At 55.8% G+C, this 15639-nt stretch overlaps 2 protein-coding genes and 1 long non-coding RNA gene across 8 annotated transcripts in view; 2 read left to right on the top strand and 1 right to left on the bottom strand.

Moving 5' to 3' along the window:
• Celsr3 (cadherin EGF LAG seven-pass G-type receptor 3) overlaps positions 1–4005 on the top strand; it is a 23927-nt gene extending 19922 nt beyond the window's left edge. For both annotated transcript variants that reach the window (XM_004625063.2, XM_023705706.1), the window contains 4 exons: positions 213–371; positions 839–1039; positions 1715–2600; positions 3873–4005. In XM_004625063.2, coding sequence (XP_004625120.1) covers positions 213–371; positions 839–1039; positions 1715–2600; positions 3873–3900 — 1274 coding nt within the window. In that variant the 3' untranslated portion in view covers positions 3901–4005. The remainder of the gene's footprint in view (positions 1–212; positions 372–838; positions 1040–1714; positions 2601–3872) is intronic.
• Positions 1–15639, bottom strand: part of LOC111813811 — a 19594-nt gene extending 3955 nt beyond the window's left edge. The window contains exons 1-2 of the long non-coding RNA XR_002818970.1: positions 15316–15639; positions 2156–2161 (exon numbers count right to left, since the gene is read on the bottom strand). This is a non-coding gene — a long non-coding RNA (uncharacterized LOC111813811). The remainder of the gene's footprint in view (positions 1–2155; positions 2162–15315) is intronic.
• On the top strand, positions 4042–15491 carry Slc26a6 (solute carrier family 26 member 6). Of its 5 annotated transcripts, XM_023705723.1 has the most exons (22): positions 6381–6427; positions 6846–6876; positions 7949–8090; positions 8170–8309; positions 8462–8572; positions 9067–9215; positions 9364–9531; positions 9608–9760; positions 10300–10382; positions 10467–10614; positions 10846–10959; positions 11049–11126; positions 11415–11510; positions 11610–11716; positions 11856–11925; positions 12785–12877; positions 12964–13056; positions 13534–13626; positions 14256–14432; positions 14556–14610; positions 14844–14980; positions 15234–15491. In XM_023705723.1, exons 3-22 carry the CDS (start codon positions 7987–7989, stop codon positions 15246–15248), a joined length of 2184 nt encoding a protein of 727 aa, XP_023561491.1. In that variant the 5' UTR covers positions 6381–6427; positions 6846–6876; positions 7949–7986; the 3' UTR covers positions 15249–15491. The 5 variants fall into 5 exon arrangements, with proteins under 5 accessions (XP_023561502.1, XP_023561491.1, XP_023561483.1 ...); XM_023705734.1 differs by lacking the exons at positions 6381–6427; positions 6846–6876 and adding an exon at positions 4042–4062; XM_023705715.1 differs by lacking the exon at positions 6381–6427 and having other exon boundaries at positions 6744–6876.

Raw genomic sequence — 15639 nt, 5'->3', positions numbered from 1 at the left:
GGGCACCTACTCACCCAGCCCTAGTTCTCCCAACCTACTCCTGAGCCAGCCACTGCTGATAAGCCCAGCCCTTCTGCTCCAACCTGTACCCCACACCTCCCCTTTTCCCCGCCCAACCTCCAGCCCCTCAGTTTTAGGCCCTTTTCATATCCCCACATCCTTTGCCTCTCCAAGCTACTGTACACCTTTCTCTCTGACCTTCCCAACTCTAGGTGCAGACTCTGATTCTGACAGTGACCTCTCCTTGGAGGAAGAAAGGAGTCTGTCCATTCCATCTTCAGAAAGCGAGGACAATGGCCGGGCACGAGGGCGTTTCCAGCGTCCTCTCTGTCGAGCAGCTCAGAGTGAAAGGCTCCTCACTCACCCCAAAGGTAATGGGAGCCCTCTGACCCCCAGGGTGACCAAAATACACCTCGTGTTCTACTTAGATCTGATGCAGGGACCCCCATCTCGGCAGCCTCCATTAGGAGCCTCTGGAGTCATCACTAGGACCCCATGCTCTAACTCTGTCATGCTTTCATCTGTGCTTGGGGGACCCTGGGCAACACAGTGATGAGGTCAGAGGGATTACAAGAGGGACATGTCCTCCCTCTAGCCTCTTGGCTTCCTTGTGGGCTGGGGTTCATCTTGGTTTTCAGGACCTCTCAGCCATCACTCCTCTGTCTCCAGTCTCTGTCCACTTACAGTTAAGGATAAGGCCTTATCCTATAACCCACTTCCTGGATGGTCTTGGAGGAGACACATTTCTCTTCCTACTTCTGCTTTAGTGACAGCAGCCAAAATCTCGAGGTGGGGGGTAAGGGTCAGGGGACCCTGAGGCTGTGTCCTGGCTCCACAGATGTGGATGGCAACGACCTCCTGTCCTACTGGCCCGCTCTGGGGGAGTGCGAAGCAGGGCCCTGTGCTCTGCAGACCTGGGGTTCTGAGAGGCGCTTGGGGCTGGACACCAGCAAAGATGCAGCCAACAACAACCAGCCAGATCTGGCTCTGACCAGTGGGGATGAAACCTCCTTGGGCCGTGCCCAGCGTCAAAGGAAAGGTAGGAGCACTGACTGTTAGCTGATACTGCAGAAAGCCTGGAGGCTCTCTGTACCCTGAACTAAGCATCTCACCTCCTGACCCCAAGCCAAAAATGCCTGCTGCTTTAACCTGCTCTACCCTGATTCATCCTCTGAGGGACTGACCCAGGGAGACCTCCCCACAGTGCTCTGCCCATAGCACAGCGACCCCAAGGACCACTTCTGCACCAGCGCCTTTCCCTTTCCCACTCCCAGTCTGCTCTGGTCTGTCAGTCTCCCTCCCCCATCCTGCTTTACAGCGACCCCAGAAGGCATCCTGCACCAACACAAGAGATTTCTGCCTTTAGCTTTCCTCCTTTCCTCATAGAGACACTGGGAGCTATTGCTGTCCCAAACTTGGTGATTCCTGCCCTTTTGACCTGGGCAGGGGGTGCCCCTCTTTGGATCTCAGGGGGAGATATGTCCCCAGCCCTGCACCATGGGCTGCCCTGCCCTGAGGCAGAAGATTGCTGCATCTCTACTCTGACTCCATCCTGATGCTTCATGGAAACTTCTAAGGCTGCCTCTGTTCTTCCCTGATGGGTTTCTGCTCCCAACCCCATGATAGGGATCCCAGGGACTACCACATCCCTAGACCCAAGGAATTTCTGCCTGCCCTCACCCAACCCCTGTGCCCCACTCTGTTCCTCCCATAGGCATCCTGAAGAACCGATTGCAGTACCCATTGGTGCCACAGACCCGAGGTGCTCCTGAGCTGTCCTGGTGTCGTGCAGCCACCTTGGGTCACCGTGCTGTGCCAGCTGCCTCTTATGGTCGCATCTATGCTGGTGGGGGCACAGGCAGCTTATCACAGCCAGCCAGTCGCTACTCTTCTCGAGAACAGTTGGATGTACTCTTGCGGCGGCAGCTGAGCCGGGAGCAGCTGGAGGAGCTCCCTGCCCCTGTTCTGCACCCTATGAGCCGTCCAGGGTCCCAGGAATGCCTGGATACTGCTCCAGGCCGCCCAGAGCCCAGAGACCGGGGCAGCACGCTGCCACGGAGGCAGCCACCCCGGGACTACCCTGGTGTCATGGCCGGCCGCTTTGGGTCTCGGGACACGCTGGACTTAGGGGCACCACGAGAGTGGCTGAACACACTGCCTCCTGCCCGCCGGATTCGGGACCTTGATTCCCAGCACCCACCTCTGCCCCTATCTTCCCCGCGGCAGCTCCCAAGGGACCCCCTTTTGCCATCCCGGCCCCTGGACCCTCTGTCTAGGAGCTCGAACTCTCGGGAGCGGCTGGACCAGGGGCCTAGTCAGCACCCTTCACGAGAGGCCCTTGGACCACCCCCACCGCTGCTCAGAGCGAGGGAGGGCCCTGCCAGTGGCCCCAGCCATGGCCCCTCCACAGAGCAGCTGGACATTCTCTCCTCCATCCTCGCCTCCTTCAACTCCTCAGCCCTGTCCTCCGTGCAGTCCTCAAGTACACCCTCAGGCCCTCACACCACTGCTACACCTTCTGCCACCGCCTCTGCACTTGGGCCCTCTACGCCTCGCTCGGCCACGTCTCACAGCATCTCAGAGCTGTCGCCGGATTCCGAGTAAGCATGGCCTGGCCACTGGGCCACATCCTCATCAGCTTAGGGAACTATTCTATTTGCCCAACCCTGAGTTCCACCACCAGATGGGTGGGGGTTGGCAAACAGGTGTCAGCTGCCCCAGGCTGGAGACAGAAGGCTGGCAGGGAAATATGACCAGCAGGGACTTGGCAAGTGTGTGACTGGGACCAACCTCTTTCTCATACCTCCTAGGCTAGGGAGGGGAGATGTACTTTCCAAAGGGCTGGAGCTAGTGGTGAAGAAGACAGGAGAGGAGTCAAGGCTCAGAAGTGGGAGGTACCTGGATATTTGCAAGGGGCAGACAGGAGAGAAGAGGCTTTGCTTGGGAGTCTTTGCCTAAGTGATCATATGGGACACCAGGGTATGCCAGGGTGAAGAGCCAATCTGGAGAAGAAATCATTCATTGTGGTATGCAGTCAATATTAAGTTCTTCCTACCTATGGGCATTGTGGGATGGGACTCAGAAGCCTTGAGGTGGGACCTGACATACCCCAGGTACCTGCAAAGGGTACCTCCATGGGTAAAGGGAGGCAAACACACCCATAAGGAGCTGCATATACAGGAATCTAAGAAGAAATGCTGGCACTTGGGAGGAGGTGGACCCAGGAGTTGCCCAGGTCTTGTAAGCCAATAGGAGAGTTGCATTTCAGGCAGGGAAAAATCATTTAAATCAGACTGGGAGGGATGGGTATCTATGGAGAGAGGACTCTGGGGACAGGGCAGAGGACCAACAGGGTTGAGCAAGGCCCAGTGCTGAGAGGACAAAGAAACAAAGGCGAGGCCAGGCTTTGGGACCCTGGAGGGATGGTGAGGGGCAGGTCCCTCTGCTGCCTAGCTTGGGGGTCTGCCTCGTGGGAAGAAGGCTGGGGCCCTGAGCTGGGGTTCAGGCTCTGGAGTCACACAGATCTAAGTTTGAGTTCTGTCTGTGCTGCATGATTTGGGGAAGGGTACCAGCCTCTGCACCTCTGTTTCTCCATCTATAGAAGGGGCCTATAGTGACAAACTCTGAGATGTGGAGAGTTGAGAGACATCATTAGTCATCAGTCAAGTGCTTGCATTAGTGAAGTACTTTGAAAAGCATCTGTACATAGCAGGTGGTTTCTAAGAGACAGGACCTCAGGGGCCAAGAGCCTTTGCTAATAAGTCTAGAGCCCAGGGTAGGTGGAGGATTTAGAACCCTGGAGTGGGCATGAGGGGCCTTAGAAGTGGGGGCATCTTGGCAGTGACCTTTGATTTCTATGTTCAACACTACAGAGTTCCCAGAAGTGAGGGTCACTCCTGAGGGGCGGAAGTGCAGATGAGGAGGAGCGGCTGGGTGATGGAAGATTTGGGCTAACTGAAGAGATTCTACCAGTCACAGGCTGACCCCAGGGTGGCCTGCTGGGAGGCCCCCTCTACTGCTGCGAGGAGGTTCCATGTGCATCTGTGAACATGCATGTGACAGGTGCCAGGGTGGGGACTGAAGGGAGGACTTTTATACCTTTTGTATCTTTGTAACCAGAGAGATATGCTTATGTTATTTTTCAGCTTTTTTGTTGAGTGGGGAGAGTCTGATGCTGGGCTGGGAGGGAGAAGGGGACAAAGGGAGAGAGATGCAGAATTTGGCCTCATTTGGGTCACTAGAAAACCATGTTTTCTCTCATCTTACCCAGGTGGAGCCTATAGGTGGGACACATGCCCTCCTTTCCCTGCCCCCCTCCAAGCCCCCAGGTCAGGGCTCAAAGTATAGAATGGATTCTGCTTTTTCTAGAATGCCCTGCAGAAAGTTGTGGGGCTGTGGGTGGGTCTTGGAAACTGGGGTCCTCTGATCCCTCATAGGGGCTTGCTCATACCAGTCCTCCCTGTGGATGTCTGTGTGTTATGGGGAGTCCCTGCCACTTGCTGCCTTATACCTAGGACTGATGCTGTGGGTGCTGGCGGAGCAGCAGATGTCATGTTTACAGAGCAAGGCTTCCCTTTCTCCCTTGGGGAGGCTTGGGTGTCTACTTAGACACTCCTGCAGCGGGTAGGTGCAGGGGGTTGCTAGTGCGCCCTTGCCTCAGCAAAAGCCTGTGGTGCCATTGATTCCCTGACACTTCCCCGAGGATGGGCAAGTGGGTAAGCAAAGGGAGCAGAAATAAGGGAATCCAAGACCCCGAATGTAGGTGCCACTTTCCCCCATGTTTACAGGATCCTCCCTGGCCCTAGGCACCTGGGCTGCAGAAATGACTGCTTCCATTGCCTCCTTTATTCCCTTATAAAGGGAAGAATGACTGTTAGGACCCTGTTCACAAAACTCTTTACTTTCCTTACTTTGATGTTCAGAACTGGGGACTTTAGATTTTTGTTACTTTGTTTACAGGTACAGATATCTTAAAATGTTATATTTGTTTACAACTTAAAAGTTTGAACTTTACACTTTGTTTACAGTTGAGCACATTTCCCCCCCTTTGTTGACAAGTGAAAGATAGGAGAAATAGGAAGGGGGCTTAGAGGAGCTACCTGTGAGGAGCCTGGCCCTGGTCATCTTGAGGGGTTTCTAGCCCCCAGCTCTCCCAGGCCAGAGGTCAGCTCTGAGTTCTCTGTTTCACAGCAAACCCAGGAGGCCTGAGGAACAGTGGTTGTGTAGGGTGCAGATATCTGTACCCCATATGTACTTTTGGGAGGCAGTTTCTAAGGAGATTAAAAATTCTATTTCATTGAAATCCCACCATCCAGGACTCTAGCTCTCCTTACCCAGAATGACCCCAACCCTTGAAGGGCTGTGGGTAGGACAGCATCCTTATTATGTCCTAGGTGCTATAGAAGCCCCTCTCTGGGGTTACACCCCCCCCCCCCAGCCCAGCCACCCTCTTTCCTGTCTGTATAAATTGTTCCGTGAAGACGCGCTCTGTTTTGGGAATAAACTTCTATAGAAAATGAACGTTGTCTCCTTCTGTGGAGATGGTGGAAGGGCGGTGGTTGTGACTGACCTTTGGGAGGAACTTGAGCCTGTTGGACGTTTCAAGAACATCCAGTTATTTTTAGCCCACTTCACAAAAGATCTGGACCAGGTTCCTCTCTCTTTCACTCTGAAAGCGGCCCCTCACCTTGTGACTGGGCGCGAGGTTGGCAGCTTGGTGCTGGCAGCAGAGTGGTCAGGGGGCCTGCCTTCCAGGCGGGAAGCAGCACGCAGACTCCTCAGTGTTCAGACCCTTCAGCCCTGGTCTGGCATCTTCTTCCCAGCCCAGTCGTCAGATCAATTCTTGGAGCTGCCGCCCTTGTAGCTCCTACTTTGTCCACCAGTCGCACTGACCCGGGGATGACTAGCGTTGTTTCTCCGCAGTCCTGGAGGGACCTTCCCGGAGAGATTCTGGGCCTTGAAGCGGGAGTAGAGGACGCTCGCCCCTTCATTTCCGGCCTAGGTAGCGAGAGTTGGAGGGGACCCTTAGGGACTGTCTCGGGTCTCTGGATGCGCCACAGTAAGGGCTGGCTTCTGCTGCGTAAGGCGCGGCAGCCATCCGTGAAGCCACCGCTCGGGGGCGCTTACCGACGCTGCTGCAGCCAATCGCGAGCGAGTCCCAGGTTCCAATTCTGTAGTCCCGCCCCTCCCCTGTAGAGAGCCATTGAGGTGGGCGGGCCCGAAGGGGTTAAGCCTCCCTTCCCCGACTCACCCCTCTTGGAGACCGTGACATAGGCCGGCCACGAGTTTTGGTTGGTCCAAGCCTGCACTCCGGTCCCGGGATTGGTTCGGTAGCTCGTCACGGGGTGCTGAGGGCCTCCCGCCCGATCCGCTTTGAGCAGCGGCCGCTGGGCCGCTTGGGTGCCATGGGGCCTTCGGACGCGTCGGGGTGAGTGCGGGCTGTCCCGGCCCGAGTGTCCACTGCAGCACCTTCGGCTTGCCGCCTTGCCAGGTTCCTGCGGTTATTGGCCCATCTGTGCGGAGGGATGGGGTGGGAGCTGGCTGTGCTGGAGCCCCGACCCGAGGTGTGCAGCCGGGCCGAGAGATGTGCAGCTGGGTCGGAGATGAGCTGAGGACAGCCTCGGCCGGGTTCCGTTAGCATGAGTGAGGGCCACGCCCTGCAGGCCCGGGCCGCCTTGGGGCGGGGCTGAGGGCGAGGCTCCACCCCCAGGCGCGTGTCCCGTTTGGAGAGGGAGTCCTTAAGAAGATCTGAGTGACTCCAGGGCAGAGAGGCTCACAGATATTTGGGACACAGCAGTGCCGAGAACCCAAGGATCTTCCTCACACCTGCTCTTCTCCCCTTCCAGTTGGGACATTCTGATTAGCGACTGTTCCCAGGTGGGTGCGTGCCCCTCAGTGGAGTCCTCTCTCTCAGAGTTTCTCCCAGATCAGAATTCCCCTGACAAAAGAAAGCTTTCTTAACATGCTAGAGTCCCTGACCCTCTAGAAGACCCCGCATCTTGAGATCTTCCCAGAGGAGGCTTTCTCCCACTCTACCCCCCCACCCAGTTCAGTACTTCTCCTGGCTCTTCCCAGAACAAAGCTGTTCCCCTTCCCCCAATCTCCTGTTCCAGAAGTGTTTCTCCCCCTTCAGAGAGGAGCCCCTGGACCATGAGATTCCCCTCAGGTCAGAGATTTCTCGCATCTGCACCTTCCTGGATGGTGAAGGCTTTCCTGACAGGTCGGAATTCCCTCTAGGTGTGACTGGCCCTAAAAATCTCATTTTTTCCAGGGAAGATTTTTCCATACTTCAGGTGGGAGCTTCCCACTCCAGGAAAGACCTCCTCAGAGATGACCTAGGTGAGAGCCATCGCGTGGCTTTCCCAGACTAGGCCCCAGCTTGTCTATAACTGGAACCTTGGTGCTAGAAGGCCAGTGGTAAAACTGACCTTCTCTTAGAGGTGAGGGTCTCATCTGTGAGCCTGAGACTTGGAGAAAGTTGCTTGAAGATCTAAACCTCTGCTTTTCTGGATCCCTTCCCAGAGTATGCTCTCAGCTGGCCAGGCGGGGTTCACAGGGCAGCTGGATAAGGACTCAAGGACTGGTTCCAGGAGGGCAAGGGACCAGAAAGAGGGGGCTAGGAGAGGCAGAGAGCCTGGACCTGGACCTGGACCTGAACTCAACCCAGTACTCAGGGCTGGGCAGCCACACCTAGCCTGGATGTATGGGTCGTGTTCATCTTGCTCTCCCTTCTCATGAGGGACTTTGGCCCATAAAGAGGCCTCCACTAGTCAAAGTTCAGGTACTGCCCCTGCCTGGGCATGGAGCTCACAGGGATCAGCTGGGGGCTGGACCAGTTGTGATCTTGAGGCCTGGAAAAATCAGATGTGTGACTCTGGTCCCAGGTGGAAGTGTGGAGAAGGTAGGGCAAGGGGTATCTTACTCTGTCTCCTTCATCTTTCCACCATAGACTAAGGGACACAGGTACTGCTGTCTACAACACCAACCATGGAGCTTCATGTGGAACGGCCACTGCTGAACCAGGAGCAACTGGAGCAGCTGGGGCACTGGGGCCCAGCACCTAGGACTCATCAGTGGCGAACCTGGTTTCAGTAAGATCAAGGATATGGGTTGGGGACTCTGGCAGGGTTAGGTACCTCTGTCACTGACACATGCCCTTCCTCCTCCCAGGTGTTCCCGTTCTCGGGCCTATGGCCTTCTACTCAAATACTTCCCAGTCTCGGGCTGGTTACCCCACTATCGTGTGCGTGAGTGGCTCCTGGGTGACTTGTTGTCTGGCCTGAGTGTGGCTATCATGCAGCTTCCACAGGGTGAGCCACCTTCCTGGCCATAGCCTAGAAGCCCTATGACCTGAGTCATGACTTCTAAACTTGGAATTATGACCCCTGGCTCAGGGCTTGGATTGCCTCAACCTTTTAAGACTCTTTCCTCCAGGGCTACATTGTTCCCATTCCACCTGCAGGCTTGGCCTATGCCCTTTTGGCTGGATTGCCCCCCGTGTTTGGCCTTTACAGCTCCTTCTACCCTGTCTTCATCTATTTCCTGTTTGGTACTTCCCGACACATCTCTGTGGGTGAGTAGAGTCAGGCCTAGCCTTCCAGGAAGATGCCCATATTTGCCATGGAGCATGTATGAGGGAGGGCTAAACCAGGCAGGCATTCATCTCTGGGCAAGACTTGGCCCTGGTTTAGGACTGCAAATTCAGGGGATTTGATGGCAGATGCAAGTGGGCGGGGCAGCTCAAGGGGCCCAGAACTTGGCACAAGTCTGCAAGTATGAGGCATGCCACAACGCATTTCACATTGCATAAAGAGCCTGTGTTCCTGAGCCACTGGGCATGGGGAGCAGGGTAGGTGAAGCAAGACCAGCTTTTCTAACCATTCATCAGAACTATGGACTCAGGGCTCACATTGGACCCCATTGTACCTAGTTGCCAGCATTGCATCCATTTGCATAGTCGTAGTCTGAACTTTGCAGTCCAGAATTGGATGCTTGACTTCTCTTAAGACCAGGGCTTTAGGGCAGGATAGTGTCCTCTGCAAGGCTGCCTTACCTTGTTCCCTGCAGGGACCTTTGCTATCATGTCTGTGATGGTGGGCAGTGTGACAGAATCCATGGTACCAGATGAAGTCGTCCGGCAGAGCACAAACTCCACTATCAGTGATGAGCGTGTGCAGCTGGCCTCCACGCTTAGTGTCCTGGTAGGCCTTTTCCAGGTATGGAGCAGCTAGGAGTGTGCGCCCTCCCACCCCACTGCCTGGTGACAGATGCATCCATCCTCCTGTTCTTCCTCTTTACTTGTCTCTGATTCCACTTGTCCTGGTCCACTGCTGCCTTCCTTGACTGTCCCTGGCCACCCCACAGGTAGCACTGGGCCTGGTGCAGTTTGGCTTCGTAGTCAACTACCTGTCTGAGCCACTGGTGCGCAGCTACACCACAGCTGCGTCTATCCAGGTGTTTATCTCACAGCTCAAGTATGTGTTTGGCCTCCAGCTGAGCAGCAGCCGCTCAGGACCCCTGTCCCTTATCATGGTGAGTGGGCGTGACGGTGGAGTAGGGAGATGTGCCCATGGCCTTGAGTGAAGGCTGTGACCCTGCTTCTCCTCAGACTCTGGTGGACGTCTGCCGAAACCTTCCTAAGACATCAGTTGGCACCCTTGTCACTGCACTTGTGGCCGGGGTGGCACTCATGATGGTGAAGATATTCAATGAGAAGCTGCATCGGTATCTGCCTCTGCCAGTACCTGGGGAGCTGCTCACGGTTCGCATGCCAGGGAGTAGGGGAGAGGGGCAAGTGAGATGGACCCTGATGAGGTGGGGGAGTAGGGGAGAAGGGCAAGTGAGACAGACCCTGATGATGTGGGTAGCCTCCAGCGTTTAGAGGGCCAGCTGCTGTGGCTACTGTGAGGATTCCTGGGTACTGAGGGGAGCATAATGGGAAGCCCCCATTTGGCTTCTTCCCATCTGACAGCATCTTTCATCAAATGGTAGTGCCTCTCTGCCCTCCCAAGAACTCCTTGTATGCTGGGCATGGTGGCACACACCTGTAACCCCAGCACTTGGGAGGCTGAGGCAGGGGGATCACTGTAAGTTTGAGGTCTGCTTGGGCTACAAAGTGAGTTCAGGGCTAACCTGAACTATATAGCAAAACCTTGTTGCAGAAAGACAAAATATATAAAAAGAACTCTTTACCCCTTGGAAAGTTTTTACCTCAGTGTCTTCCTCTTCTTCTAGAATAACTTGTTTGTCTCCCTCATAACACTAGTACCTCCCTCCTCTGGCTATTTCTTCTTCCCACAGCTCATTGTAGCCACAGGCATCTCCTATGGTGCGAACCTGAACAAGAACTTTAATGTGGACATCGTGGGTTCCATCCCTACAGGGTGAGCTCTAGCCTCTGTCAGACCAGGGCAGGTCAGTGATCCAAGACCAACATGGTCCTTCAACCTCACAGATGTTTCTTCCAGGTTGGTTCCCCCCATGGCACCCAACCCCCAGCTGTTTGCAAAACTGGTGGGAAATGCCTTCGCCATTGCCGTGGTTGGGTTCGCCATTGCCATCTCACTGGGGAAGATCTTCGCCCTGAGACATGGCTACCGGGTGGATAGCAACCAGGTCTACATGGTGTGGGACATGGAGGGGACAATGTGCAGAGGCTCCAGCCAATTAAGGGAGGGAATATCAGGCTGGGTGGAGGGGCTGTGAGGGGAAAAATGGGAAGTAAGGATAGCAGCCCAATCTCAGAGACTGTTGTAGGGACAGCAGAAGATGTTACATCTGCCTGGTCACAGTGGGATGGCAACTGGTACCCCGGCAAGCCTCCTCATACCTGTACTCCCCCACCAGGAGCTGGTAGCCCTCGGCCTCAGTAACTTCATTGGGGGCTTCTTCCAGTGCTTCCCTGTGAGCTGCTCCATGTCCCGAAGCCTGGTACAGGAGACTACTGGGGGCAACACGCAGGTGGGCCATGGGCCTGGGCAGAGAGGTGTATTCACACCTGTGTGCACCCTGCTTTGTCAGTGGTGCCACCTTGCCTCTTCCTGCCCCAGGTTGCTGGAGCAGTCTCTTCCATCTTCATTCTCATCATCATCCTCAAACTTGGGGAACTCTTCCAACACTTGCCCAAGGTGAGCCCAGGCTTCCACACCAGGCTACTGGGCCTTGGTCAGGCTAGGGGCTCTTGTCAGTCTGTCTGGTCTTGGTGAGGTAAGGAAAGAAAGACAAGGTCATGCCCTGGTTTTCAAGGTTGAAATCTTTGGAGTACAATCTGAAGTCCAGGGTCAGGGGTTAGAACTTCCCAGAATTAGATCCAAATTGTCAGGTTGAAGTAGTTAGTCTGTGTCATGCCTGAATGGTTGAGCTTGTCAGAATGTGGGCACTGCTCAGCAGCTCCGATGGCATTCTTCCTATCCCAGGCAGTGCTGGCAGCTATCATTATTGTGAACCTGAAAGGCATGTTGAAGCAATTCTCTGACATATGCTCCCTCTGGAAGACCAATCGAGTTGATCTGGTGAGAGGCCTGAGAACCTGGCAGGAACCCAGGGTGGATGGGTGGCCTTCACCCTAATGGCCCCTCTAAACCCTTTAACCCCTGGTGCTCTGTTTCCAGCTTATCTGGCTGGTGACCTTTGTGGCCACCATCCTGTTGAATCTGGACATTGGCCTGGCCGTTGCAATAGCCTTTTCCCTGCTGCTCGTAGTGGTCCGAACACAGCTGTGAGTCAAACCTTTCGCTTCTTCCACTTCCAGCTGCTGAGGGCGTCGGGGCCCTCCAATGGCTGCTCCCCAGCCATCTCTACCTCAGGGCACATCCTTAGTGTGCCTTCGTGGCTCCCTATGTTTGCCTTCTCCACAGGCCCCGCTACTCCATCCTGGGACAGGTGCCAGACACAGACATTTACCGAGATGTGGCAGAGTATTCGGAGGTGTGCGGCAGGGGCTGAGGGTAGGCGGTTGGCAGGTGTCACAGGTAGAGTGGGACAATCCTTGTCAACCCTTCACTGTAGGAAGGGCATGAGACATTGAGAGCACTTTGGCTTTGATCCTTAGGATTTCAAGGTAGGGGGAGCTGGCCAGAGAGAGGAGAAGATAGAAAACTGGGGAACAGGGGGTGTTCAGTCTTGGAGCCAGCAGCCTGGATCAGGAATATGGAGTGGCAGGGCCTTGGGTCACAACATAAAGGGGAGGCTGTTTCTTGATCTGGTCAGTGGCCTGCTAACTGTCCAGTGTGTTCACTTCCTTTGAAGTCCTGTGCCAAATGCACAAAGGATTGAGTCAGAATTCTGGAATAAAAGAAGCCACTTAGGGCATAATCTTGGTGGCTGAGGGCCTGTTGGTTAGACAGAACAAGGGGTGGACCGAGGGGTCCACGGTGTGAGAGGACATAAGGGGAGCATCCTGGCCTGACGGAGAGGGACACCATGTATCAGCAGAGCCCTGGGCTTCATCCTGAGCTTTGGGACTGGGAAGGTAGGCTTGAGATGACCACCTAGAGAGGCCTTGTTGCCTACAGAAACAGACTACAGGATAGCTTGGAGACCCCAACATGGGGGCGAAACCTGCCTGGCTGGAGACAAAGGGGAGGAGAAGTCGGAAGAGAGGATCTGGACAGTATCCAAACAGAACATGCAATCAGAATGACCTAGGCTCTTGGCCTGAGTTCCAGAAAGAGGGTGGGGATGTCAGGCATGGGGTGCTGTTGGGAGGAAAGGCAGAAGGGGATTCAATAGAGGACAGGAATGAGGGGACAGCTCGGCTCACTACCCTAGCCCTGCCCATCCTCAGGCCAAGGAAGTCCCCGGCGTGAAGGTCTTCCGGTCCTCGGCCACCTTGTACTTTGCCAATGCTGAGCTCTACAGTGATGCGCTGAAGCAGAGGGTGAGGCCAGGGTCTCCTGGAGGGTGCTCGAGGGCCCCTAACTCCCCCAGGGTGACCAGTTCCTTTTGTCTGATGTTTGCCTCTAGTGTGGGGTGGATGTTGACCATCTCCTGGCCCAGAAGAAGAAGCGGCTCAGGAAGCAGGAGCGGAAGCTGAAGCGACAGCGGAAAGACAAACAGGCAAGGTCCCTTTCAGCTGCTGATTGCTGTGCGGCTGTCCACTTCACTCTGTCTTGCTGGTGACCCAGCTGACCTTTGCCCTGACCCCTTCCTCTGGCTCTGCTGTTCTCTGTCCCCTGCCCTGCTGCTTCCCAGCAGCCTTTCTCCCAGCTTCCAGGCCGCTGAATTCTCAGCCCCCCTCCTTGGCCTCCCCTTTCTCAGTTGTCCAGGGCCTGGCCTGGCTCTGCCCAGGTGGTGTTTTGTTGTTCTTCCTCCTGTTCCGGTGACAGCATGCATCATCACCATCCCCTCCATGTCTGTGGCTGCCCCCAGCATCAGCCAGAACTCTGCTGCCATCAGCTTGGCTGCCCTGGGTCTCACAGCATTTGGCCCTGGACCACCTAACTGTCCAGAGTCAGGAGTGATTCTAGGCCTGCCTAGCATGTTGTTAGGTGCAGCTAGGAGAGCTCTTTTTCTCTCTTCTCTTCCCCTGTCTAGGCTGCCCCTTCCAGTGGCACTACGGTTTCTGTCAGCGTGGATGCCAGCCATGGAGACGTCAAGGGCAGTGGTGCGGAGGACTCCAGGGCCCAGGTAAAGTGCAGCAGGAGCCACAGAGATGCGGGTGGCACATGTGCCTGGTGGCCATGGGTTCAAGGGTGTTGTTCTGATTGCTGGAGGAAGGGGAGATGCTGTACGAGGCCTTCTAATTGTGTGGGGCTCTTCTGTGGCTCTCTTGTCTGTGATCTCAGGCTTGGGTGAAGACCTAGAATTTGTAGATGCTACAGAACCCACAGCCTGTGTGCTTTGGGAGTATGGGGTCAGAGAGGATGCTAAGCTCAGCTGGAGATTGAGAGGATGTCTCTGGCTGAGTCTGTGCAGATGGACACCGGTCTGCTGGCTCTGTCCCTGGGCCCCACCCATTCTGCCCTGAGGATGGAACCTTCTCTTCTTGTGCCTCTATTAAGCTTATGCCCAGGAAGGGACAGCACTGTGCGCGTGTCCGTGTGTGCTTTCCTGCGTGTCCTGTGCTTGTTCCTCCTGTCTCTGCATGCATACACGGCTCCCCCATGTCTGTACCTTCCCGTGTCTTCTGCACACCCCCTGTTGTGGTGCTCCACACGTGCTCCTGTCTCTGACGCTGTGTATCCCTCCGAGATGTGTGCACGGCCTGCCTTTGCACCCTTGTGGGCAGCCCTTCCGCACATCTGCCTCCTCTGCAGGTGAGCCCAGCGAACGAGCTGGAGGAAGTGGCAGTCAGCAGGCAGGAAGACGCCAAGGCCGCAGCTGCAACCACGCTGAAGGCTCTAGGCCTGCTGCAGCCAGACTTCCACAGTCTCATCTTGGACCTGGGAGCCCTCTCCTTTGTGGACACCGTGTGCATCAAGAGCCTGAAGAATGTAAGGGGCCACCGCTGCAGGCTCCGCTCTGCCCGTCACTGTCCCTGACAGCCCTCTGAGTCCTCCAGAGCCCTCCCCAGCCTGCCCTGTTGCCCTCTGAGCTCAGCCCCTTTTCTGTTGCAGATTTTCCGGGACTTTCGTGAGATCGAGGTGGAAGTGTATATCGCAGCCTGCCACAGTGCGTTGGCTGGGGCCCGCAGGAGCAGTCTGGGAAGAGGGTGGGATTCTTTGGGCCAGGGAGTTTGCCAGGCAACACAAAGAGAAGGAAGCTGGAGGTCAGAGGTTTCCTGGGAGGCAGGACTGACTGGTATCCCTCTCTAGCCCCAGGGGTGACGGGTGTTGTGCATTCCAAGATGCTTGGGGGTTGGTGTTCCTGGTGGGCCTGAGAGTCAGGGGAGATCTTGCCTGCAGGCCCTGTGGTCACCCAGCTTGAGGCCGGGCAATTCTTTGACGCATCCATCACGAAGCAGCATCTCTTCGTCACTGTCCATGATGCCGTGACTTTTGCCCTCCAACACTCAAGGTCTGGCCCCAACAGCCCTGTTTTGGTAAGCTGACTTCTGGCCCCTGAACTGTTTCTTGTTAACCTGTCAGGTTCCTGCACTGACCCCACTTGCAGGAAGTTCACCCCATCTTCTGTGGCTCTGTTCCCAGTGAACCCATGGTCTCCCCACCCAGCCTCACCCTGCCCTTGGACCAGGCTGTTCCTGGGGCAGGGGGTGCAGCTGGCAGGGTTGGGTGGGAAGGGTGTAATGTGTCCTTTGGAAACTGACTGGAGGCTCCCCTCCTCTGCCCACTCAGGCCACCAAACTCTGACTGCTGCCAGCTGCCCGACCCTGCCCACCTCTGGAGGTTGTGATGGAGCACCCTCGAGAAGCCCCACCCAGGAGTCCCCTCCACGCACATACACATGTAACTCAGGGATGGAGGTACTGGGACTCCAAGCACAGTGTTATCAGCCCAGGCAGGGTGCTACAGTCAGGCTGGCCTGGGCTGCGTGCAGGGAAGAGCCAGTGAGTGTTTCAGGCTCAGGAATAAAGGCGTGTCTGCTCCTTCCAGGCTCTGCTGTGGCTGGTTGGGGCTTGACTGGCGGCTCGTGGTCTACTGCTCTGGCTTATGACCTTCTCGTGCCTCAGGGTGGAGGCTGGGGACCAAAGCTGGGAAGGGGGATTTGGAGACAGCCGGGTCAGGCAGGGAGTGGGCGGAG

The sequence above is a fragment of the Octodon degus genome, unplaced genomic scaffold (assembly GCF_000260255.1).
Source record: "Octodon degus isolate 3935 unplaced genomic scaffold, OctDeg1.0 scaffold00008, whole genome shotgun sequence".
Lineage (NCBI taxonomy): Eukaryota > Metazoa > Chordata > Mammalia > Rodentia > Octodontidae > Octodon > Octodon degus.
This window is presented reverse-complemented; position numbering and strand designations above follow the sequence as displayed.

Bases quoted from the DNA above. Each gene is read 5' to 3' on its own strand.
- Slc26a6 (XM_023705734.1), top strand. From the start codon at position 7,987: ATGGAGCTTCATGTGGAACGGCCACTGCTGAACCAGGAGCAACTGGAG. The intron at 8,091-8,169 runs GTAAGATCAAGG...TCCTCCTCCCAG, and splicing joins CAGTGGCGAACCTGGTTTCA to GTGTTCCCGTTCTCGGGCCT. The intron at 13,627-14,255 runs GTAAAGTGCAGC...CCTCCTCTGCAG, and splicing joins CGGAGGACTCCAGGGCCCAG to GTGAGCCCAGCGAACGAGCT.